Genomic DNA, 26,239 nt, shown 5'->3' on the forward strand with positions numbered 1-26,239 from the left:
GCAGCTATGTGTCTGGTGGGGGCGGTGAGAAAGGCATACACACAGGCCGGGGAGACGCATGCCCAGAAAGAGCCCGGGAAGACCCGAGGCCTCCACAGCGGGCCAACCAGCCAAAGTCCTCCTCTGTGCAGAAATGGTCTACAAAAACGGGGACATTTTTCAAATGCCCAGTTTGCAACAAAAGATCACAAGGCAGAAACAAGAAAACATGGCAACCACAAAGAAAACGTCTGTAGAATAGATGCAAAAACCAATGAGAAAAGAACCGAAATGTCCCTACAGAAAACATCAGCTGAACACAAAGGCAGGCGGTAACGGAGGAAATGAGAAGGGAGAAGAGCTGTACGACACAGAACACAAAATGGCAAAAGTAAGTTCTCTCCGATCCGTAATTAGTTTAAATGCACACGAGTTAGGCGCCTGGCTGGCTCAGTTGGAAGAGCACGCATCGCTTCATCTTGGGGTCTGGAGTTTGAGCCCCACGTTGGGGGTAGAGAGGACTTAAATAAATAAAAAGAAAATGTAAACGGGGGCGCCTGGGTGGCACAGTCGTTAGGCGTCTGCCTTCAGCTCAGGGCGTGATCCCGGCGTTATGGGATCGAGCCCCACATCGGGCTCCTCTGCTGTGAGCCTGCTTCTTCCTCTCCCACTCCCCCTGCTTGTGTTCCCTCTCTCGCCGGCTGTCTCTCTGTCACATAAATAAATAAAATCTTAAAAAAAAAAAAAGAAAATGTAAACGAATTAAACTCCATAATCAAAAGACACAGATTGGCAGAATGGATAGAAAACCAGGGTCCATCTGGATGCCGCCCACTAGAGACTCACTTTAGAGAGAAGGACACACATGGCTTGAAAGTGAAAGGATGGAAAAAGGTCGTCTGTGCAAACCGTAATGACAGAGCAGGGGTGGCTACAGTGACGTAAGACAAAACAAACTTGAGACAGAAACTATTCGAGAGAGAGAGAGAGAGAGAGAGAGAGAGAGAGAGAGAGAGAGAAGGGCATCATACAACAAAGAAGATGGCAGAGTTATAAACCGGATGCATCGGCCATCAGAGCTCCCAAACCTAGGAAGCAAACGGACAGAACCGAAGGGAGAAACAGAGAACTCTACGGTAATCGTGGGAGATTTCTGATATTCCCCTCTCAGTAACACACAGAACAAGTAAATGAAACAGGGGACTTGAGCCCCATAAACCGATTGCACCCCACAGACATACAGAACACTGTCCGACATAATCCTACATATAGAAAAACCTAAGAAAATACAAACCAAAAAAACTGTTAGAACTAAAAAACCACTTTCCTAAGGAGGCTTTCAGGCATTTTTATCAAAGCAGCACCCCAAACGAGGGAACGATACTACTTCTGTGAAAAAAGTGTGGTCGCGGGGCGCCTGGGTGGCACAGCGGTGGCCCATATAGAGAAGGAAAAGGTGTAACATCAAAGCACAAAGGACGGGAGGCGAGAAACGGAAGTTGCCGTGCTGGGGTTCTGATGTGGGTGGCGGGACCGCAGCCTGTGAGATGCTCAAGATGAATCCAGTAACCTACACAGTTCACTAAAAACAACGCATGTTATCCAGAAATACACGACACATTTGTATCGCTCTACATTCATGAGGTGTAGGGGTCAAAATAGTCCTGCATTATATCTGGTGGCGTTTTAAGATTTTTCTTCTATTAAATATGCGCGATGTAGGTCTTTTTTTTTTTTTTGACTTGTCATTCAATTTTGGAATTAAAAATAAGCCAAAAATAACTATCTATCTTAACTATTATACAGAATCCCATATAATTATGACTTGTCTAGACTGGTATTTCCTAAACTCTTCTGTTTCATAGACCAGTAAAACATGCCACAATCAGTAGACTGGCATACAGTTACTTCTAGTTTGTCAAAGATAACATTAAAAAAATTAAAAACAGTCATCCGTATCACTAGCACTGCATTTACGGAGGACAACTGAAGAGCAAAACTTTTCATAATAAAAGACTGTCGTTGATTGTCCTTTACGAATCTCACTTTGGTGCATCAATTTTTCTCATTTTTCTACTGATGGACAAAAATTCCTGCACCAGCTCAGTGGGTTCATAATCCAGTGTTTGTTACCCTGGTTTCCCCCCATCCCCCCCACGCCACCATTAGCTGGCTCATTAACAGGGGGTGGCCCAAGTGTCCATTGAAATACTAGTTTTCCTGGGGCGCCTGGGTGGCTCAGTCGTTAAGCGGCTGCCTTCAGCTCAGGGTGTGATCCCGGAGTCCTGGGATCGAGTCCCACATCAGGCTCCTCTGCTGGGACCCTGCTTCTTCCTCTCCCACTCCTCCTGCTTGTGTTCCCTCTCTCGCTGACTGTCTCTGTCAAATAAATAAATAAAATCTTTAAAAAAAAAACAAAACAACTAGTTTCTCCTCCCGAAGGAGCCCCACCGCCTTTGCAAGCCGTCTTCCTCCCCCATCTTACTCCATGCTTGAGCCCCACCATTTCCTTGAGACCCAACTCAGATCTTTTATCTCCCACGATCTTTTTTTTAAAGTGAAGCCTTTCAGAGAACCTTTAGTCAGTTCTTATCTTCCTTCCCTTCAAGAAACTGAACTAAATAAAGCCTCCTAGCTTTTCAGACTTGCCATGTTTGCCCAACAACTAAAATGGTTTTCCCCCGTAAGAAAATTTATTACCAACACTGTCTTAAAAGAAATATCTTTTTCTTCCTGAGAAAAACAAACAAAAAGACTGTCTGAACTGAAAAACGAATTCAGTAAATCTGCGGGATACAAAGTAGACACACAGAAGTCAGCCGTTTTCTGCAGGTGAAGAACGAGCAGCCCAAAGATGAAGTTAAGAAAACGATTCCATTTGTGGTGGCATCAAGAAGAATAGGAAGAACTTTACCGGGAAAACGAAACACTTGCACACTCAAAACTATCGAATTATAAAATGAAGAAGTGAAGAAGACACAAAGTAAATGGAGAGACGTGCTGGCTGCACGGACTGGGAGACTTAATATTGCTAAGATGTCTTTACCGTCCAAAGGGAGCTACAGATTCAAAGCAGCCCCTACAAAAATCTAACAACACTTGTGCAAAGCCAGAAGAATCCCCCCGAAAATTCACAGGGAATCTCAGGGACCCCCAACTAGCCAAAACAATCTTGAAAAAAAACAATGTTGGAGGCCTCACACCTCCTGACTTCAAAACACACAACAAAGCTATGGTAATAAACATAAAGACAGACATATGTAGGGGGCGCCTGGCTGGCTCAGTGGGAAGGACATGCGCCTCTTGATCTCAGGGTCCTACGTTCGAGCCCCACACTGGGTGTAGAGATTACGAAAATGAATGAAGGAATGAATCCTTAAAAAATAAATAAGATGGACGCAGACCAATGGAATAGAATAGAGAACCCATCAGTAAACCCCCCTCATATATGGTCAAATTGGCCATTCCGTGGAGGATGGCACTTGGGAACAAATGGCACTTGAAAAACGGGTATCCACACGCAAAAGAATGAGGTTGAACCTCTACCTTATGGATCAAAGATGTAAATGTTAGAACAAAACTGTAAAAGTCTTAGAGAAAACACAGGGGCAAAGCCTTGGGACAGCCGGTTTGGCAATGATTCCTTAGATACTGCAACAAAGTGCACAGGCAACAAAAGAAAACTAGATAAATCAGGCTACATCAAATTTTAAAACTCATGCATGAAGGGGCACTACCGAGAGAATGCGAAGGCAGTCCACGAAATGGGAGAAAGTATGTGTAGATCGTATATCTGGGAAGAGGCTAGTATCCAGAATATACAAAGAACTCCTACAACTTAAAAAAACCCCAACAACCAATTAGGAAACGGACAAGAGATCTGAATGGATGTTTCTCCGAAGAAGATATACAATTGGTCAGGAAGCTCATGGAAAGATGCTCAAAAACCACTAATCACAAGGGAAACGGAAACCCCAGTAAGATGGATGCTGCCCCACCAACACTGGGATGGTTGTTACAACAAAGAGAGGAAACGCGAGGACAAGCACGCGGAGAAACTGGAACCCGTGCACAGCGCCGGTTGGGGCGTAAAATGGTGCAGCTGCTGAGGAAAACTGCATGGCAGTCCCTCAAAAAATTCAGAACAAAATGACCGTATGATGCCGCCACTGCCCTTCCGCGCATGTTCCCGAAGAACCGGGCGCTGGGAGGCCAGCAGAGACGCGCACACCCACGTTCGCGCAGCGTTCTTCACAGTCACCCACAGCAACCCGTCGCTGGACGAATGAACAAGACGCGGCATGTGTACAGATGCCACGTGGATTACTCAGCTTTTAGAAGTCAGGAAATGCTTTCTCAGGCTCCAACACAGACGCACCTCGGGGATGGATGCGGGGGAAGCACGCACGCACAAGAGGACAAAGAGCGTACGGTTCTGCATTCCTAGAGTAGACACAGCCACGCAACGGAAAGTAGAAGAGTGAGTGCCAGGGCGGCGGGGGGGGGGGGGGGGGGGGAGGCGGAGTTTCCGTTTGGGAAGATGAAGAAAGTTCTGGAGAAGAATGGTGGTGGGGGTTACACAACCATGTGAATGTGCTTAATGTCACTGAACTGGACACTTAGAAATGGTTAAAATGGTGTATTTTATGTATATTTTCCCACAATAAATGTTTAATAACAGTCCTTACCTTGGAACGGTGCTTGGAGAACCAGGGGCACACGCCATGGGCGGCCCCCAGAAACAGACCCGTTCTCTGGCCTCCCAGCTCCAGGTCCCTGACCTTCCCGCTTATGGATGGAGCGCAGAAGGTGCTGGAGCTCCCCTGAGGAACACTCTTCTGCTCTTGCTGCTCCCAGGCTGGTTTTCCTAGAAAGCGGGGGCAGCGCCGAGGGCATGGCGTGAGCGAGCTGGGCACAGAGCCCGGGGCCCTCGGCACGCCAGCCTCCCTCCTCCAAACACCGACCACACGTGTCTGCCACCGAGCCACTCCCCCTCTCTGAGCTGCGAACCCCTAGTTTGTGGAGGGCACCCCCCTCAGGGCTCAGGGACCATCTACTTCCCAGGACTGGTGAGCCGTGCAATGGCCCCACCTTGTGGCCACCCGCTGCCATTGACCCTGCACCCCAAACACAGACTGGCATCCCCCCACCATCTGTGGGGACATTGCATGAAATCAGCTGCAGGCTTCCCCCCCTGCTGGCCTGGAGCATTGGGGGACAACGAGAGGCAAAGGCAAGGCCTGCGGAGGGCTCTCAGTCCCAGCGCTGAAAGGGGTCTTGCCGGGCGGGCCCTGAGTTGTGGGAAGGCCGCCCCCCTCACAGACGGAGCGCTTGCCAGTGGAGCGAGTCCTTTTAAATTCAGAATCCTAATTTCACAACGCAAGCCGCAAGCCCTGTCCAGTTTCTCATCCTCAGACACCACACTGTGTGCTCGCGAACCGACCCCCCTCCGTGTCCTCCAGGGCAGGCCCTTCTGCCTCGTCTGCTCCGCCCGGATGGAGGTGGCCAAGCTGGGGGGGCGGGGGGAGGCCTCAGTCCTGCCCGCCGCCTCCCCCTCTGCACACACAGGCCAACCGGCAGCAGCCCTGGGCGGGGGAACTGAGCTGAAAAGGGACCAGATTCCCAGGCAGGTTTCATACTGTCAGAGTTGGGACCAGCCTTCCTTGTCACCATCACAGGAGACGCCGCGTGTGGGCTCGGACCCCGAAGTTCCAAGCTGAGACCCCTCCCAGGCGTCGTCACCAGAGAGCCACTCTGAGCGCAGCCTCTCTGAGCGCGGCCCCTGCCGGCCCGGGGGGGCTGGGTCCCCGAGGGGCTGAGAGAACACCTCCCAGAAACAAACATTTCCACACACGAGGAATGACACATCCTTTTATAAAATATTTATTCTAAAAAAATCACACTGTACAAATTTAGATAGAACATTCTCAATGCTCATATTTATAAAAATGTGAACATAACAGACTGGAGTGAACAAACTTTTGTGGCTGTTTTCTTTTTAAATTAGGAAGGAAAAAAGTGTTTTTCCAGGTACGATGATAGTAAATGTCTCGAAGGCGCCCAAAGAGCCAGCCGATGAAAAGCGTAACATTCACCTGCCTGCTCCCAGAGCGCGTGTTCTCCCAGTGGATCCGAATCCTGACACGTAGGAACAGCCGAGCCCCCGGGGCGAAGGCAGCCTTGCTGATCCGCGCCAGCCGCTCGGTGAGATCCCAGAGCCGGTTCCAGACAGCACAGAAGTTTGTGCTTCGAGAAAAGCCAGCATGATTTGTTCATAATTTCCTGTTTCTCTAACAAAGTGGGTTTTCCGTACACTTGTTACGAAGATCTGTACAAAAGCACAAAGCTCCTGTGAGGTGTTACTTCTGAGTTAAAAATGGACGATACAGAGCTGTCTTCTACAGTTCAAGCTGCACATTCACACGGAGAGGAACACGATAAAAAAGAATTCACAAAGAAATTCCAGACCGGGGAATCCCGGTTTCATAAAAGGGAACTGCAGAAGCTCGGACGTTTCCGCTCTGCCCTTGCTGACGGCCTGGCCCCCGTCCCAGGCGGGCAGCCCCCCTCGAGCCACACTTCCCGCTCCTGCACACCAGCTCTCGGGGTAACGGCAGCCCAGCGACACTGCGGACCCCGCAGCAGGTACGGGGCACAGGCAGAGAGGAGCTCGGCAGCCGGCGGGCACGGAGCCCGGCGGTGCTTCATGTTCCGGGCGAGTTCACAGCCACGGGTGCCAGGCGGGGTCCATGCGGCACAGGTTGTCCAGGCTGTTGGCTGCGGCCACCAGCGTGTTCACTTTGCTCTCCCCGCCTTCGAACTGGGCCAGGTTGTGCAGGCGGGTCATGATGGCCGTGACCGCTTTCTGCACCAGGGAGACCAGCTGCTGGCTGTCCATGTTCTCGGGCTGCCCCGCGGCCGAGAGCGGAGAGGAGGTGTCCTCCTGCGTTTTTTTGTGCCAAGCGATGATCTCGTCCCGAAGCACCGTTTTCAGGATGCCATCCACCTGCGCGGAGAGAAGGAGACGGTGCTGGTTTAACCAAGCGCGACCCGGAGGGGCAGCCTCCTCACGGGGCTGGGCCCGACCTCAGCGAGCCACAGCACCCGGGGCCTCGTTAGTGCCCCAGGGAAGCCGCCTGGGGCCGAGCAGTGGCCAAAGGCACAGCATTTTGGTCTGGTCTGAGCCAGCGCACACGTGTCCAATGGCACCTGCTACTGTCCCACGGCTTCCTGGTGCCGATCGTCTGTTTCCCTCCACGCATCTGAGCACCTGTCGAGGGCCTGTTCCCTGCACTGCAGCCGAGAGTGAATAAGACAAACACCAACAGTCCCTTGCCCTTCTGGGGCTTGGGTCCTAACAAAGGAATGCCCGGCATGCCCTGTGGTGATGGGCACTGTGCAGAAAACAGCAGGCGAGGCGGGCTTGGAGGGAGTTCGCAGGGGGGCAGGGCCTGGTGACAAGGTCACACTTGGACTAAGACAGGAAGGAATCAAGGACGCAAGGCATGTGGCTGTCACACGACCTGTTTCTCGGGCCAAGGAGAGCCACCCCGGGCCTTCGTGCGGCCACGGCAGACTCTGGGTTTAGCCCCAGCTCCACCACTTCTCGCCTGGGTCACCTTGGGAGAGTCACTTAGCCCTCTGTGCCTCAATGTCCCCATTTATATACAGGGCATAGCAGCAGAGACTCCCAAATGTGTTTTTAGATAAGGTTCCCATACAAAATGGTCTCCGTGGCAGCCAACTTAGGGGCATTCTCCACACTCACACTGTTAAGAAATGTGGGTCCAGAGTTTGGAGACAGCCGATTCCTTCCCATCTACACTGCACTGTCTACACAAAGAGTAACGCATGGTGTTATCCAAGTTGTAACAGGACTTTGAAATATAGGGAGCCTTCTTCGTTCTTTTTAAAGTTTTCAAACAGATGCCATTCTAAGGACTGCCCTAGGACTGTTTCCAGAAGTGTAACATTTCCATCTATTGGGATTTCCTATTTTCGAGCCTCACGTCCCAGGTAAGTGACCGTGACCTCGCTGCATCAGAGCACAGGCTGCTCCCTCACCGAGAAATCTCAGGGCTGTTTTTACTCATGTTCATACTCGTGTTTTCCCCAAAAAAGCACTCCCCGCTGATAGACATGTGCAACCGAGCACTGAAAAGCCACAAGACGTGCACAACGTGAAGTCTGTGCTCACAGTTAAGCATTTCGCTAATCATTTAAAAACCGTTCCGAGTAAACACTTTCGGAAAGCAACTGGTATCTGAAGGCCTCTCGAGACACAAACTGCTCATCAGTGGAAAAAAAGAAAAAAAAAAGTACAAGTGGTCTCTCAAGTTGAAAGGAAAATAACTTGTGTTCAGTCCCCAGTTGTGGGGAGAGAATTACTCTGGTGGTGAAGACAGGCTCTGAGTCAGCGTGAACCGGATTTGAATCCCGGTCTGCCCTCCCCAGTGGCATGAGCTCTGACAGCCGCCCGCCTTCCCTGGCCTGTCACGGGGACAGAGCCGTCCCACAGCTTCCCGTGGCCAACGGCGTCCATCGCACCTGCCACCGCCGGGGCCTCAAGGTGTGCCTTGCACGTCACAGTCCTTTGGGCCCCATAACCACAGCGCTAGGAAGACAGGTGCCATCCTGCAGACAACACTTCCGCCCTTTTATTTTTAAGTAATGTCTACACCCAGTGTGGGGCTTGAACTCACCACCCGGAGATCAAGGGTCGCACGCTCTGCTCACTGAGCCAGCCAGGCGCCCCTCTTCTGCCCTTTCATAGCAGAAGGATTTACATAAACGCACAAGGGAAGGCAGCTACGAAACCAAGTGAAGAAAACCGACGAGCAACACTGATGGCTGGGAAAATCCTCCAACAGAGGCTTCCAATTCCTTTGCGTAAAACTGGTCCCTCAACATCCTAAAGGCTTTTAGACAGCAAAAATTTTGAAACGCTTCTTCCAAAACGAAGAAACTTGACTTGCACAGCAACAATGAGCTTCAGCCCACAGGGCCGCGCGGTGTACGAGCGACCCCCGCCCCGCGTGTGCGCGCACGAGCCATCGTGGCCTACCTTGAAGTTGGGCTGGGCGAAGCACCGGGCGACAGCGATCATGGAGGCCGTCAATGGGCCGGAGACGCCGATGGTGGTCAGAAATTCGGAAATGTTGGGGGTGAGGCGGAAAGGGACGGGACGGTTGGCGTCCAAGTCTCCAGTTGCGTCGTTTATATCAAATCGAAAGTAGGCCACGTTCAGCTTGCCGGTGTCCTGAACACCAGAAGGAGACGTTCTCAGAACTTACCCAGCACAACGCAGATGCTGAAGGACAGGCCCTGCCCGGGGACACCCAGTTACCTGCGCGATCTGTAACATCTCGGGGTTGAGTCTATTTAAATGCAAGACGAATTCTGCAAAGCCAATCAGTGCGAGCTGGATGGTGAACATCTTCCGGAACGTCCAGTAGTCCGTGGCGTTGGGGAACGTGTGCAGAGCCCACTCTTTGAGCATGCTGCGTGGCACCATGTTACTCTGAACTTCCTTGAGGATGTCTCGAAGGACCTGAAACGATATATCGCTCCACGATAGCTTCCCTCGAATTCACTTGTTTGGTTTTTTTTCAAAAGGAAAACTCTCAAATTGTATTTTCATACTTACTTGGCACCGAAAGAGTGAATTCTGTTGACAAATACATATGTGATGTCGTTCGACTAAACACGGGGATGTCAGTTTCCCTCTAGGGCTCACGTCGTACGCTTGAAGCAACAACAGAGCCATCCGAATAAAGGCCTTAGCTGCATGGCGTGTGGTATCCGTCTTACTAAGAATTTAGGTAAAATCCGAACACTATAACTTGTTAACTACAGAATATACTAGACCAGTTAACAGAACAAACGAATAGTTGGAATCCAACACTGCATACCTAAGACTACTAAAAACGCAAGTTTTATAAACTGTTTCTCAAAGCAGAGCAGATGTTACACAACACTTTAAGCTGAATTTTGTGCTGGAAGACTCATAAGACTATTTCTAACACCACAAATTCAAAGACAGTCTCAATAAAAAGTTTACTAGAGTTAATTTAGTTTTTCTTAAACCAAATGGTAAAGGTACAAGGTCTATTCTGGGCTAAGCTCCAACCATAGACTCTGAGTAGCCACTAGAACGCAGGCCCTAAGCAACCAAGAACCACACAGACCATCATGAACACTAGTACAAATCATAAAAATAAACTTAAAAAAAACCCCACTTTTATATTACATAAAGTTTGGAAAATTTTTGAAATTCTGGAAAAAAGGCTTACAACAATCTGAGTTGCTTTTATTCAAGGAAGAAAGGCTGAATCTTAGTGACTGTGAGCTCTGTACCAGTTTAATTATCCTATTCCCATACTCTTTTACCCACCTCCACACTGGCCTTGAAAACCAACAACTTTGCAACCACAGAAGCTGTAGAAACCAGCAGCCTAAGAGCCACTGGCCAAAGAAAATGGGTTCAGTGAGCCCCCCCAAAACCTTATCTCCAGGGAATTATCACTAGTTGTCTTGTCTGGCAGCTTCCTGAAATAAGCCCCATTCACTGGGCTTGTCTCTGACGGAATTCAGAGTTCAGTCAGTGAGGAGCATCCTACTTCAACTGAAGAGCATTTGCTGGAAACAATCAGTGACAACCATTTAACGCTGCAGATGCCCACCGCAGTGATAGCAGCAGGAGCACAAAGGATGACGGCAAACAAGAGGAAGAGCTAGGGAATGAGATGCCCACCGGAGGCTTTGAAAAGCTTCAACATATTCCTAAGAATCTAGAAGACCACTTGTATGCTCATGAGAAACCTCAGAAAGCCCTATGCTCTCACATCTGTTGACCTTGAGACTACATAACCATGAAGTGCAAGCTAAGGCAGAGATGTAAATTACTTGGACATGTCGAAGGCATTTCTCCCCTCTCCCCAACAAACAGAGGCCCTCAAAAAGGGGGAAGACTTATTGATTCAAGGCATGTGAGAAAATCTCTGTCAAATCACGAGCTAGCTAAGCAGAGATTTCAATGGCTGCACATGGCAAAAACATAGACTTTACAAATTAGTCCAGGAAAATTACTAAACAAACAGCAACAATAACAAGCCTTGGGGGAAAGGATCGGATTTCTAGAGTTGCCATGTATTATTAAAAATACCCAGTTTTCAACAAAAAAATCAAGACAACATAGCCAATACACAGGAAATAAAGTGACATCACCTGCAGCCAAGGGCATACAAAGAATTCTTAGAATAATAAAAAGACAAATCATATAATTTAAAAATGAGCAAAGGACTTAAATAGACATTTCTCCAAATAAAATATGCAAACAGCTACTTAGCACAGAAAAGCTGCTCAATATCACTTGTTATCAACCAAATGAATGAGAACTATAACTGAAAAGACAGATTAACTATTGGCAAGAATGCAGAGAAAAGAGAACCCTTATACACTGTAATCACCTGGGAAAAGTTTGGCAGTTCATGTTAAACATAAAACTGACCATGTGACCCATCAATTCTACTCTGAGCCACATGTTCAAGAGAAACGAAAACATACGTCCATACAGAAACATACACACGAGTATTCAGTCATTAGCACAGACTGTAAGTCAGAAAGTATAAATAATCCAAAAGTCCACCAACTGACAAACAGATAAACGTGGGATAGTCACACAAGGGAATATTAACGAATAAAAAGGAACAAACCGATACATGCCACAAAATGGATAAATCACGGAAACATTAAGTGAAAGCCAGCCACAAAAGAGCACATACCGTATGATTCCTTTCATAGGATAATGAAGAATAAGCATGTTCACGAGACCGAAAGATTAGTGGTTTCCAACGTCAGGGGGCACAAAGGAAAAGGGAGTGGTAGTAATGGGTGTGAGGCTTCTTTTTTGGGTGATGAAATGTTTTTTTTCTTCTTTTTTAAGTAAGCTCCATGCTCAATGTGGGGCTTGAACTCATGACCCTGAGATCAAGAGTCACATGCTCTACTGACTGAACCAGTCAGGTGCCCCTGGGGTGATGAAATGTATATAGAGTAGTGGTGACGACTGCACAACTCTGAATATGCTGAGAATGCTGAACTGTACATTTCATTTTACAGTATTGGGGGGCGGGGTACAGAAGGAGAGAGAGAATCTTAAGCAGGCTCCTCGCCCAGGAGGATCTCTGGTTGATCTCTCAACCCTGAGATCATGACCTGAGCCGAAACCAAGAGTTGGATGCTTACCCGACTGAGCCACTCGGGGACCCCTGAATCATACAATTTAAAGGGCGAATTTTCTGGCAAGTAAATGATATCTCAATAAAGGTATTAAAAAACATCAAAGGATGAAGAAGCAGAGTTGGTAAAGAAGCAAGTTCGGGTACAGGAATAAGAAGGGGCCATGACAGCCTGTTCTGTACTGCTGTCAGCATCTCCAGCTGGCCCAGCAGGACCCCACGTGGTCTCTAAGCTGAACCGACCATCACATTCATGAGTTACGCAGCCGATTATAAAACACGAGGAGATCCTTGTATCGGGAAATATTTGCAAATGGAGGTCATCCAGTTTCTACACCGTCAAAGGCAAATGCAGCCTTACGAATATAATCCATTCATCTCCCACAGACACCTCAGAACTGTCCTTGGTCACAGAGTGACCAGGCAGTGACCTGTGACCTGAGGAAGCCCTGACGCCAATTCCCAAGGGAGGCCGCAAGCTCTGTCCACAGAGGCCAGTCACAACAGAGGGATTCCAGTCAGTCTGCTGCACGAAGGTGCACCAGACCGCAAGGCCGGACTGCCTCAGCCCTGCCTGTGCCCTGAGCGCTGCCCAGGTGGGTGAGACAAGCACCCTGTGCGCTCCATCTTGCTAGAAACAAAGTCTCCCAGGTTCCAGACTAACTGAAATGCTGACGTGACGATCCCCGAGTGTTTCCAGCTGTGAGACTAATGAAGGTGGTGGGTCATCTAGCTCAGACCGCGTGCAGAGCCGCCGGGCCAGCTGGACATGGAAGGATGGAGGCAAGGTCACAGCCTCCAGCTCCACGGTCTCTCTCCTAGAACCTGTGAGGCCCTCTCAGGAGGCACAGGAAGGACCACAGTGGTGTCTGCGGAGCAGGCCAGGAGAGCTGCCTCTGGGTAATGCACACAGTCCCATACAAAACCTCCTCATCCAGACCCCAAGCCTTCCCTCCTTTCTGCCAAGGGCAGGAATCTACAGGCAGAGAGGGCCCTTCGTCCACCTGATGCGGCCAGAGCCGTCAGGGCCTCCTGCGGTCCGCGCTGTGCTCCCTCCCAAGGCAACCGAAACAGCTGCGCCTGACGTGTTTCAGGGCTCACCACTTTTTGTATTTTAGAAAGTACGTACAGTACCCAGACTGTGTGTCACCTAACAGCCCAGCAGCAAAGCAGATGAATGTGAATATTAAGTGGATAAATAGCCTTGTGTCCCTTAGATCAAGTCTGGTTGCCAAATGACTTTGCATAAAGTTATTCTGCAGCAAATGTCATTCCATTAGGGTCCATGGTGGCCTAGTTTCTTCCACCTCACAAGTCCAAGGAGGAAAAAAGGTACCTCTCAGCTGCCCGTGACTTGTCTACGCACACACGGCGTGGAAACACCGCCACAGAGCACGGCAGCTCACGCTTCTGGCCGCCCCGATTCGGTACCTGGTGGCTGGCTTGGGTCCCGCGCGCCTGCACCGTGGCCAGTCTGTCGTAGTACCGGGAGATGGGGTTGTCATGCTCGATGCCCTTCTTGGCACAGCGCTGCTTATAGATCTCCACGAGGGAAAGAGAAGAGGGGTTGTCTTCCACGAGGCGCATCTGTGGGGACACCGCCACCACTCGCGGCACTGAGGACAAAGAAGGACATGGGAACAGACTTAGAACACACCCGGGTAACGCTCGACTTCACTCCCAGGGACGTCCCGGGAGCAGCTCACTCAGCCCTTCGTGAGCAGAGGAAGGGGATCGAGCTGGAAGTCACACGCCGCGTCCTAACTCAACTTGAAGCCCAGCCTCCTAGGTGACGGGGCCTGAGCTGCCATTACCTTGTGATTAAGACACAGGTGAACAGAAATTCTTTAGAAAGCAATCCTCAAAAATAAAAACTAGAGACTCTGCCAGCAGTTCACTCTGCAGAGGCCCTCCTCCACGGGGTTCTATCGGCAGAGTTCAAGCTTCCCACTCACTCCAAGGTGCCCATTGAGGGCAGTTACGTTAACCTGTCTTCTAGCGTCGGGATGGCTGGCCCCATCTTGGGGAAATGAGGCAAACACTCCAGTCCTTTTCTGTGTTCTGTGGTTCAGCCTCGGGCAGCTCCCAGAGCGAATCTGATCACTCGAGCCAGTTACTTCGTGGAGCTGGACTGAGAGGGAGACGCACCGGGACCCGGATGCACCCTGATGACCACTCTCGCACTGGAGACGTCGTCTAAGAAGCAATTCACCTCACAAGGTGATACCCTCCATCGGGACTGCACTCGACCAGAAGGTGCCGGGCCTGCCCGCTCCGGAGCCAGACAGCCCGCACCCACATCCCAAGTCTGTTTTCCCGGTGATGTGACCTCGGGAACGGTCACTGGACTTCTATGAACTTCCATTTCTTCATCCGTAAATGAGAGTATAGTATGTACCCCACTAGGTTGCTGGTAGACTAAATAATACTGTAAGAATATTAGATCAAGGTAATATTACTAAGACTCTTTTTTTTTTTTTTTTTAAAGTAAGCTCTATGCCCAAGTGGGGCTTGAACTCACGACTCCGAGATTAAGAGTCATGTGCTCTACTGACTGAGCCAGCCAGGCGCCCCTTAAGACATTTTGTTGAAGATATTTTGTAGAGAGCTGAGGAATTTCCAGAAGATAGCAAAGAAGGTAGCACTATCAAGCTTATCCAGCATGGGGTCAAGCAGCAAGCTGCCCGGGTGTTGCTGAGTGGTCCAGCGGAAGCTGTGACCCTTTGCCGCAGCCGCACCAGCCTGTCCCTAGGCCACTGTGACCGCCTGCACCCGCACTGGGTGTCAGTGTGGTGTGCGCACGTGCACGCACACACACACGCTTCTGACTTCTAATGAGCCCAGAGTGAATTCGGCCTAATATTCGTGAAAGCACAATTACTGGCTTGCTGCCATGGCTTCAATCCATCAAGAAATTCCACAGTGACTCAAGGGCACCTATCTGAACTGTCGTTTGATGCTGACCAAGAGTTTGTTTCTTTGGAAAAAGCCAAGAACCGTCTATCACCCCCAGATGTGATCCACACTATAGATCACATTACATACATGTTAACATGTATCTGGTTTTCTACAGACTCGTTTCTGTGATCTACTTCTTACTGTGGGGATATTGAACTTAAGGGTAAGAGATTTTAGGTCAAAATGGGTTGGATTCTTAGTGGTCAGAAGAAAGTTCCATATGGGACTAGATAACATTCATTGCAATGGGCTCCTAACCTCAGAGATCAGATGCTAAAATGTTTTAACTGGTTCTCTTCTTTGAATGGGACGACAGGCAGCTCACCTCTGCCCCTGCTACAGACAGAAAGGGGTCACTCACGAACCAGCCATGAGTTGGCATGGAAAGACCTTACTGAGAGGCTGCTGGTCACCGCGCGACCAAGATTTCTGTGGCCTTCACAGGGCTTCTCAGCTCCCTCGTGCTGCATTTCCCCCGGGGAGGCACATGCTGGCCGTGGCCACTCGGCGCAGCGTGGGCTCCAGGAGTCGTTCAGAGACCTCCCGCAAACAAGCTCACAACACACCCTGCGCTCAGCCCCCGTTTCACCAGAGCGGGGACGGGTTCCTGGGCGGGGAGAAACAGCAGTGGCCGCAGCCACGGCACCCCCTTTGCCGAACAAATAATCATCAGACACTTGTCGTGCAGTGCGGAGCCTCAAGGCTGGGGAGCGGCTTCTTCTGGGAGCAGGGCCCTGGTTCCAGAAGCCTCCCGGCTTGGCATGCTTCAGGGCCCTCTCCGCTCCCAGGAGATGCGCGCGTGAAAACCCGCAGAGGCTGATGGGAGCGGCTGCGCACCCGAGGGCACCCCTCGTACCTGTGAAGAATAAGTGCCTCTTGGTGGTCTCCTTCCTCTTCTCCAGACAGGGGTTCAGCAGGCGGAGCAGCTGCAGCACACGCTCCTCTCGCCGGGACTCCGTCAGGCAGGCGTCGTTCATGACGAGGTACGGGTAGATCTTGCCGTTGTGGCCGCGGATGTAGAGCCTCCGGGCCGCGGTGTTGTGCTTCTGCACGATCTCCACCCTGGGCATGAACCTAGCCAAGCAGGCACACAGTGAGACGCCAGCTCCCCGGGGCCTCAACTTCCAGGCCTTTTCTTTGAGAAGAAAAGGGAACTTTACAAGAACGGCGTCCGGAGCTGTCGCGGCAAGACAGGCCCCTGCAGGCACGGCCGTCACTCTGACGACACAGGAACGGTGCGACCGTCTTTTACGACGCGGGGAAGACCCCGTGGCAGAGGGAAAACGCAGGAAGAGAAGAGGACGCTGTAGCTTGAAAACCATCAGCCACGGGGTCCCGCCTCAGGACCTCACGGTGAGCTGCTGACTGAGCACCCCAGCTGCAGAACTGGGGGGGGGGGTCAGAACATCGGGAGCGGGACTGTCAGGCGTGAGGGCCACGGGGAACAGGGGCCCCAGGAGCGAGCGTGAGGACTACACACCCTCGCCATCACCTCCGTCCCGTGGGCCAGCGAGCAGGGAGGGCTGGCCAGAAGGGGAGGCACATCTGGGGGACCGGAGACCCGATTCTGGATGCACGAGAAGGCAGACTTCTGAGTCTGATTATGACCATTTGTTACAGCACTTCGGACATTTACAATAAGCTGGAACACCTACTCTTAGTAAGTTTTACAGCTGTCCGAGTCTCTTTTGAATACCGAGCTTTAAGAGTTTTAGGGACTGGGTAACTTTCTAGTCTGTCCAGTTCCCTGCGGATTCAGGAAAGGTTCTCCCACGGCAGGCCCGCCTGGGGTGGTGTGTGTTAGTGACCGACAGCCACGCCGGGCTCACTCACCGAGCAATCTTGATGTAATAATGGGTCGGCTTGGGCATCAGAAACTCCCCTGGAATTTCTACTTCAGCTGTCTGTGCTGAGAAGTTGCTCAAAAACCGGCACTTTTCTTCTATGAGGAAGAACTTTGGAAGCTGCTTGGTTTTAGCCTCCAGGATTTTGATCCACTTTTTCAACTTAGAAATAAGATTATGAAGCTTCATGGATCCTGGAACACTGAAGTCAAAATCTTCAAAATAAAATATAATTAAAAACAGTTTTAATCATCTGGGCCATCTGGAATTCACTACAAAATCATGCTTAAGAGCCTCCCAAATAGGAAACAGGCATGTTTTATTTTATATCTAATCCAGAGCAGAGAGCATCTTATCCCCGGTCACTCTTTAAAGTGTAAGTTGAAGCCAGAGTGACTTCTCTGCTGACCCCAAGACTGGAGGAGGGAAGGGATGAACTGCCAACAAGAAGCCTCAACCCCAGTCACCACAGGTCCTGCGGGGCCCTCCGAGGGGCACAGGAGCCCACCGGCCAGCCCTGAAGGTCACCGCCCACCAGCAGCCCCGCCTGAGAGCAAGTGTCCCACTGAGGAACCACGGCCCTGTGCCAAAAGCCAACACAGTAACTAACCTGAGGCTAAAGGAGAAAAAAACCAACCCCGGCGAATACTAAATTATAAATCAGCTCATCAGAAGAATTAAGGCAAGAAATCGAAGTGACAAAAACGGAAAACATGCCCTTTTCATTTAAGCCATTAAAATACCCCTGATTGCTGTATATCTCAGATTTTACTGAAACTTGATATTAAAAGGTCAATGAAACTGAAAAGCCCTTCTTTAAAAAAGCGCCAGTCCCACACAGACGAGCACCGGGGGGAAGGGGCTCTGGGTTACTCTAACTTGCCAGAGCCCGAAGGTCAAGATAAGCTGAACCATCTCCATCACAAATGGACCCCACGGGAACCACCATCCTCTCGCTGACAAGGGCCAGGACCTGTGGCGGGGCCTCTGCAGAAGCTCTTCTGCAGTCAGGTTGTGTGGGGAGAGCCGGGTGCAGACTCCTGTCCCCTGTCCTCACTGCCTCCTCCCCACTGCCCCCTGCTGGGCTGCAGCCAACCGCAGAGAAAGTGATGGGGGGTCAACGATGTGAATGTAGACCCAGGGGCTGGTGAAGGCCCCATCAACGCCTACACGGGGGCCCAGAGGGGCTACGGCCAGCGGAACACTAGCCCAACCTCAGAAGCGCTGCAACCAAGGGGCTCAACTGTCCATCAGCCCAGACACCCTGTGTCAGGCCTCTGCCCTGAATCCCTAACTCCCGGCCACCCATAACCCATTCTTCACCTCCATCCTGATGCATTTTACAAACGTTTCCTAAGAACGAACCACGCAGCAGGTATCCTTTCGAGACTGGCTTTCTGTACTCAGCATCATCGGAGGCTCCTCCCACTCGCCTTATCAATGGCTAATTCCATTTTGGTTATCTTACTCGGGTATGGATGTGGCACACTGCTCATCCGTCCTCAGTCTGGTGCTTTTGCAGATAAAACACCTGCCACATTCGTGTCCAAGTTCCTGCATGTGAGTCCTCGCCCCCTGGGATGAATGTGCTGTACTGTTTTTGGACTTTCGTCCACCTCCTTACTGGGCCGGGAGTGAGCAGCCAACACAGGCGATGCTGTCCGCGGACGGAGGTGGGTGAACTCTCCTCCGCTGTGTGGAGAACGCGGCGCTCAAACACAGAGCTGGTCCTTCCCGGGAACGGAGGGGGGGGGCGGGGGCTGCGGGGCTCTGAGTTACGTATGAAACGCCCATGCTTGGAAGAGGGTCAGAGCCTCCTAACGGTCTGCCTTCGAGTTTCAGCTTTTGTATTTTTGTGCAACAAAATCCAAATGACTTGTCTCACTATGAATTCTCCAGTTCAGACTACATTTGATTTAATGAGCTCACATTTTAAGATAAAGACATACTGAATATATCATTTCCCTTGAGTAAAATAGGATCATTTCCATAAAATTCATCTCAGACTTTTCCTTTTTCAGGGAATAGTGACTGACCACATCATGTGAAGATCACAAAGAAAAAAATCTAAGATGATGGAAGCGCTTCAGTGGAAAAGGTGTGAAGGGCTCATATTTTATTGTTCAAAGAGCATCTTCTTCAAGGTGTGGGTGCAACGGGGGAAGCCCCTCAACCTTAAGGCAAGTCCAGCGTTACCTTCAATGCCCCACTCACAGCACAAGGAGAGGGAACCCGGGGCCCTGGGGCTGCCGGGAACGACAGCAGGACCCGCTGTATCGCACACGGCTCAAGAGAGTCATGGCGGAGGCTGCAAAGCATCCTTTGCAATTAGTGGGATCAATATTTTCATTTACAACCTCGATTTCAACCTCGTCTACACACCACATATTTCTAGCTGTGTTCTCCGCGATACGAGTTCTTAAAAGATAATTTCAAACAACTAACAATGTAAACCATTATTCTATGGCTTCGTGTATCAGTGAAGAAAGAATGTTCTGGAGACAGTTATAAAAGGAGTAATTAAACTAAAATGTTTCTTCTAGCTGGAAAATTGAGCAGACAAATCTTGTTTCCCATGATGATCACTCAGGGGTTGACATGCAAGACACAAAGGCCTGCAGAAGTTCCCCAAGCGGCTAGAGGGATGCTCTGAGACGTGGCGCTCGCCTGGGCCAGACGACAGGCAGTCAGTGGGGTGGCGGTGCGACACGGGTGGCAGGATCGCCTGCAGCCCAGGGGGCACGGTCGGTTGGCCTGTCTGTGCACTTGCTGCGGGAACCAGGGCCCCCGTCTGGCGGGTGAAGACAGAGGCCAAAGCAGACTCAACTAGTCTGCCACCAATCACGCAGAGCTGGGGCCAGGGTTCATGCTCTTGGGGCCTCAGAAAATGCACGAAGCCAAACCAGGGACCAGTAATGATAATACAATCTCCTTGTCTTTCTGCCACCTGAATCCACAGGTCTGAACTCTACTCATCACCTTGAGCCCTGTACTTTGAGCCTGCCTCACCTCCCACTGTTTGGTTTTCCCGCAAAACCCAAGTGGAGGGAGGGACAGGGAGGTGGGTTCAGCCTGAAACCCTCCTCTTCCTAACACCCTCCATCCCCTCACGTGGAGCCTGGCTCCACACCTTAACCCTCCCCCGGAGAGAAGGCTGCAGAAAGTCATGGTGGCTTCATGATCTGAGTCAGCGTTTTAAACAGAGTACAGCAAGCTGGCCAGGACCGTGCTCATGAAAACGAAGAAATAACAACTAGCTGATTGTTAAAGACAGAGGAAGAAGAGCGAGCGGAACCTTCTCTAGGTACTGGAAGGGACTCACCGGTTGTGAACTGGCCCTTCAGCTTCTGGAAGACGGGGTCCTGGGCGGTAGCCTGTGCCCGCCTGGCTAGAGACTCGGAGGCCGCGCTGGAGAACATGGTCGAGACGTTGGACACGTTCTCTAGGCCCACCCCAAACGTGCTCACCAACTTCTTGACGAAATTTAGAGTGTGGGGGGTAATTTTGGCATCGGACACGGCTCCGCTTTTCTCAAATGCAACGGAGTAACATTTCGCCAGGCCCTGCTGAAGCTGCCTGAGAACCTGGCGGGGAGAGACCCGAGACAATTCACACGGTGGCTCTCAAGTCCGGCAGCTAACCGAGCACGTCCCCACCTCCCGGCACATAGTAGGCACAAAATCAGGGAGGACAGCACAGAGCCAACCCATGCGTGCCACACAGTCAGCTGTTTTTAAAAAACATGAGGACTGGGGTGCCTGGGTGGCACAGTTGTTGAGCGTCTGCCTTCGGCTCAGGGCGTGATCCCGGCATTCTGGGATCGAGCCCCACATCAGGCTCCTCCGCTATGAGCCTGCTTCTTCCTCTCCCACTTCCCCTGCTTGTGTTCCCTCTCTTGCTGGCTGTCTCTATCTCTGTCAAATAAATCAATAAAAAAATCTTTAAAAAAAAAAAAACACAAAACATGAGGACTAAGTGTCCTGAACATTAAAACAAAACAAAAAACTTCCGCTTTTTGGGGCACACACCTGCCCTTCTGTTGATCAACCACAGGAAACCCCTTCTACGCAGACAGCTCTGAAGTCACTGTCGCGTGTGCACACGCACACAGAATTAAGCGACAAGACGGCCTCTTGGCCACGGAGATAAACATCTAGATAGTAGGGCCTCATCCCTTAGTCATCGGCTTATGCAAACACCATTACGGGGAGGGCCTGGCGGCTCTGGAGTCACCTACACCCACTGCCGCTGCTGGCTAACTGGTATTCGGTGGTAGTTAATTACGGCGCTCACGGACGTGAGCACAGGAAGCGCGTGAAGGCCAGAACCGGCTTCCTCAATTCCATCTTCTTCGTCAGGCGTATCCTGCTTCAAACAGCTGGGGCTACATCAGTAGCAGACAGGAGCGACCTGCTCGCCACGGTTCAGCTGGACGAGACACAACACATACACGGCCGGGCAGCTAATCTGAGGGAAGGCAGCCCACCGCTTTCGGACGACAGGTTCCCTCCACCTACCTCTTCATGCCAGTTTTCTCTGAACCAGACCATCTGATCGACGATGCCTTCCAGGGAAGACAGAAGGGTGGGGTGGAGCTCTCGCTGCATGTGCATGATTCGGCTGCAGCGCCACATTGGTGCTGTTGCTCTTATGGGCCCTGGATCTGATGCAGAATGGGACTGGTTACCCACTGAACTTGGCTGCTGCTGTCCAGAATCTGAGAGTAACACACACAACGCCAATGTCAGCGCGGAACTGGCCCGATGCGAGAGCTCGGAGCTCTAGAGGACCCATCGGCCGAAGGAACGCTGGTTCCTGCAGGCGTGTTAACACATCACGAGCCCGGTTCCCCAGGGACCGTGGGAGCCGCCCCGGCTCTAAGGAGACGTGAGCTGAGGGGCTCGGGCACGCGACTGCCTACGACCTGGCCTCAGACGTTTCAGTGAAAAGCAGAAAGGGTCACGCAGAGACAGAGAGAGCGACAGAGAGAGCGCGTGCAAACAGCTGTGTGCTACGTGGTGGACTGAGGTGAGGGGGCACGAGTATTCACGGTCCTCTCCTTTCTAACTCACTGTAAGCTTGAGCATTTTTTAAACATTAGGAAAAAATATTTCACAATACATTCCTTGCAGAGAGCTCAGAGAATCTAAAAGTAATGAATGAGCAGATTTACATTTTTTCATCTAGGAAAGCCAAATCACGGTGTTAAAAAGGCTTTTTTGAAAAACAGTCACGTGTGGACTGAGAAACATGCTGTAGAACCCAAATGCCCACTTGTATAGCTTTGGCTCACTCAGAATAAAAGCACCGTAACTTTCAAAGGACCCAAACACCCATCTACCTAGTAGGCCTGTGAGGCCAGAGATGGAACGTGCCGTGCAGTCTCCCGACCAGCCCAGCTCAGCGGCGGGGGATACGAGCACGCCCAGTGGATCAGGTCACCTCCTTAGAGTCTCTGGCCTTGCAGCATGAACACCTGGGTGTTAAAAACGGCCTGAAGCAGATGATGCTTTAACGGTTTACAAGGTACCATGTATAGTGGGCAATGGAGACCACTGGTCAGTTACTTCTTACATACGAGGACTATTCAATACAGATTAAAACTCTTCTATTTGAGTGAATCTGATTTCTATGCTGATTCTTCTGACAACTGATGAAATTATGAACTAAATGACATACATGGTAAGTGACATTTATACTGCTTACGAGGATGTATTATTAAACTTTATAATTCTCTAGAGCTAAAAATTTCATGTATTTTTCCTACTTATGGACCAAAACACTCCGGTAAACCAACACCCTATTAAATCACAACCATGGAGAACCATCGACTTTCTTCAGAGATCAGGCTTTGCCTCCCAGCCCCACAGTGTCCTCTCACTGGCTAAAGACAGGCCGAGGGCAGGAGAGTATCCACAGCCGTCTGGACATGGCATGCCCCCACGGACTGGGCCCTTCACGGCCTGGCCAGCCGGCCCCGCCCGACACATACCGCTCTTGTAGCGTTCCCGCTGCTCGATTTTCAGGGTCAGGTACAGGGTCCGGATGGGAAAGTAGACCGCCTGGGGATACACGCGTCCAACCTGGTCAGAGACATGGGGCGTAAAGAGCGCTGCTCACCACTGGGCTTCTAGAGGACGACGCTTTGTAGGGAAAGTAACTGTTGCCACTTGTAAATGGGCTGGGGTCTCCATGCGAACCAAGGAGGCAAATACTGCGCCACGGGGCTCATCCACGAGCCGGATTAAACAGCAGGTCAAATACCTAGTTTACGTCTTAAAGAACCGAGAAAGATCAACACGGTGCACTCCACCAGTTCTGCCTGGGGGATTGCTAATGACAGAGAAACCACACTTGCCTTTGATTCGGTAAATCTGAGGACAAAACGCACCGCTCCCCGGACCTCACTCACGCAAGTGACGGGAAAAGACAAAATGACACTAGTCAGTCTTTCTATTAGGCACCACTCACTGGGAAATGGAAACCAATTCTGACGAATAGGTTCACTAGTGAGTATCTTCATGTAGCCGCAGCAAGGAGGACAATGAAAATTTTTGGTTTAAGGTAGTCTTACCAAACTGGGGTTTTATGGCTTCTTCAAAAGGCCTGAATAGCTACTCTGATGTTACTCAGAGCCTTCGAATGCACCTATGAAAGAAGCCAGGAATGGCATCTGGCTCTGCCACGGAACACAGGGTAGCTGGCTATCACGCATTACGAGATGTCTGCTGAATGACGACTCTACCACACAGACCGAATCCACATCCCAGCACAGAAACTCCAGGCAAAACGCCAGTACCCAGGCCCATCGCTGCAGCCTCTCGAGGGGAAAAATAAAACCATTTTTGGGTACAACATGCACGCTGTATCACATATAAAGAGCAAAGTAAGCTGGACAGACAGAATGATGAGAGACACGTTCCCAAACGCTTGGTCAGGATGCTTTTCATTCATGAGGAGTCAATCACAGGACTAACTTTATAAAAAGAAACACGGTCACAGGCACTGTATGTGACACAGAACGGTCTCCAAATTCCCACCATCAGGGTCCTTCCTCTACCCATTGGGCTTCTCACATGGAGGGCAAACCTGAAATCCTCTCAAATCATGGTCATGAAAGCCTTCCTGTGACCCCAGTGTGTGCACGTCCCCATCCCCATCCCCAGGGCCTACAACTTTCACCCTGAACAACTGCACGAGGGGTGAGGGGTGACAACCACCACAACTACTAGGACTTCAGTCCGAAGGGAAGCTCGAAGAGCTCCAGCACTGGCGAGGGGAAATCGGCTACAAAGTGTCAATCAGATCCACCTGCCACTAATTCGGAGTATTTGCTAGTTTTAAAAGAATACCTGTTTTACCCGCATCTTTATGTGGCAACACAGGCAAGCAAAGAAACTGGCATTTTAATTCTCTAATGATCTGGCGGATTATCTTATTCCAATCACTTAAACGTGAAGCCTGAATGTGTATACCTTCCTACATGTGAAACGATGCAATCTTCTTGTGAACAAGGAGACCCCGTGACTCCCACCTGGCTAATAAGGTTCAGCAGCAGCTTCCCCTCCGAGCCGACCAGGCAGGTGAGCAGCTGCGGGATCCAGGCCAGCCACTGGATGGGCGGCACGCCGATGCAGTACTTGTCAACGGCATCTGCGAGAGTGTTTTTGTCGTCATCAAAGCTCAAAAGCCACAGCACCTAAGATAGAAGGAAAATCCCAGAGGCGGATGAAAATTCTGAGGCCCTTCATCAAGTGACTCTTCCCCAACAGTAAAACAACATACAGAATAGCCTTGCTATGTGGAAAAAGACGTACAAAAGGGCCAACAATATTACTAAACTCACTGCACACACCGTAGAGACAGATGCGACCCCGAATGTGAACATGGTTCTTACCTAGAAGGGGCATTACTGTCATCACTAACTGACCCAAGTAGTGACCCAAGGGCCTGTCAACCTACTTCACACTTACGACCTCACCAAAACAAAATGGACCTTTGCTAAAAATCTGATGAACAACGTCCTGGAATGAGGTGGCCATGGATGTCTGAAACAAGCACATCGAGTAGGAGGCAAATTCAGGGTCAAATATTAGGGAGCTTCCCTGTGTCATCATAGCTGGTGTGTGTTTCTGGAGTCGGCTTTAAATGCTAGATGCTGAGGCTCAGTCCACATCTGGACATGAAGGGATTCTAAGAAATCTAATCCTTTAATGGGACGAAACAGGAAAGCAGAGCAACTTATTCCTAAGTTTTCTGCAACGATTAATTCTGGGTTTTATTTATGTGTTTCTTCAGACAGGACAGAGGGAGCAACACCGAAGAAGGAATCTCAGTGTCAAGCAGTCACCTCTAGGACGGTGCATGTCAGCCGCCGGCCCTGCCCCCTGCGCTGGTGACCTGGGGTCAAGAACTCCAGTGAGTGTGACCACACCCTGCACATGTGCAGAAATCCTGTGATCCCATGTCCCCTGCAACTAGTGCTGAGCAGCTCTGGGACTGTGGGCACCTCCCCTGCAGGTGAGAGGGGAGACTCTAGCAGGCGTCTGGTGGATAAGTTTTCCTGGCGGCCTCCTCATTGGTCTGCAGGAATCTCTGTCCAGGGTGATGTCCCACAGAGAATGCTGGACTGAGTCCCAGGACCGACTCCAGGCACAGTTTTGCTGCTTCAAAGTCCTGGGACCCCAAGTATGTCAGGTCTCTGTTTTCTTACCTTTCAAATGGAACTATGACAGATACCGTGAAGAGTGATGGGAACAGATCGGGCAGGCATGAAATGATGCCTCACCCCCCAGCACGGATCGGGAAAGAGCTGCCTTCTTGTGCAAACCTGAAGGCTACCAGACGGTCTTTGGCGAAAACGGGTTCTTTTGGTCTCACCTTGGCTAAGTATTTCCTTGACTTGCTCTCATTCTGATGCCGGCATGCGTGCAGGTAACACGTAATGGCAGACACGCCCAGGTGTAGCTGCCGCTCCTTCACGAAGATGTTCTCCAGGTAATCGCCCCACATGGCCCACGCTTTCACCAGCACATCATGCATTTGCACGGCTGCAGAAAACGCTTTGTTGGCTTCCTCAGATCTGTGAGGAGACAAAAGCAAAATGTCATTTTTTTTTTTTGGTGAAATTCACATAATATAAAATCAGTACTTAAAATGAATAATTCAGTGACATTCAGTACGTTCAAAACGTCATACAACTGCCACTCTATCGGGTGC

General features: G+C 50.5%; 1 protein-coding gene across 6 annotated transcripts in view; it reads right to left on the reverse strand.

Annotated features, from left to right (window-relative positions):
• Positions 1-5,849: 5,849 nt before the first annotated feature.
• The window catches only part of TRRAP (transformation/transcription domain associated protein), a 108,696-nt gene continuing 88,306 nt past the window's right edge, over positions 5,850-26,239 (reverse strand). For 4 of the 6 annotated variants that reach the window (XM_026516255.4, XM_044390247.3, XM_044390248.3 and 1 more), the window contains 11 exons: positions 25,901-26,102; positions 24,555-24,719; positions 23,013-23,103; positions 21,538-21,737; positions 20,343-20,604; positions 17,010-17,235; positions 16,033-16,250; positions 13,650-13,834; positions 9,326-9,529; positions 9,044-9,238; positions 5,850-6,985 (listed from right to left, as the gene is read on the reverse strand). In XM_026516255.4, coding sequence (XP_026372040.2) covers positions 6,701-6,985; positions 9,044-9,238; positions 9,326-9,529; positions 13,650-13,834; positions 16,033-16,250; positions 17,010-17,235; positions 20,343-20,604; positions 21,538-21,737; positions 23,013-23,103; positions 24,555-24,719; positions 25,901-26,102 — 2,233 coding nt within the window. In that variant the 3' untranslated portion in view covers positions 5,850-6,700. The remainder of the gene's footprint in view (positions 6,986-9,043; positions 9,239-9,325; positions 9,530-13,649; positions 13,835-16,032; positions 16,251-17,009; positions 17,236-20,342; positions 20,605-21,537; positions 21,738-23,012; positions 23,104-24,554; positions 24,720-25,900; positions 26,103-26,239) is intronic. The other 2 variants (XM_044390250.3, XM_026516260.4) reach the window with 1 other exon arrangement.

Source organism: Ursus arctos, unplaced genomic scaffold (genome assembly GCF_023065955.2).
Source record: "Ursus arctos isolate Adak ecotype North America unplaced genomic scaffold, UrsArc2.0 scaffold_2, whole genome shotgun sequence".
NCBI classification, from domain to species: domain Eukaryota; kingdom Metazoa; phylum Chordata; class Mammalia; order Carnivora; family Ursidae; genus Ursus; species Ursus arctos.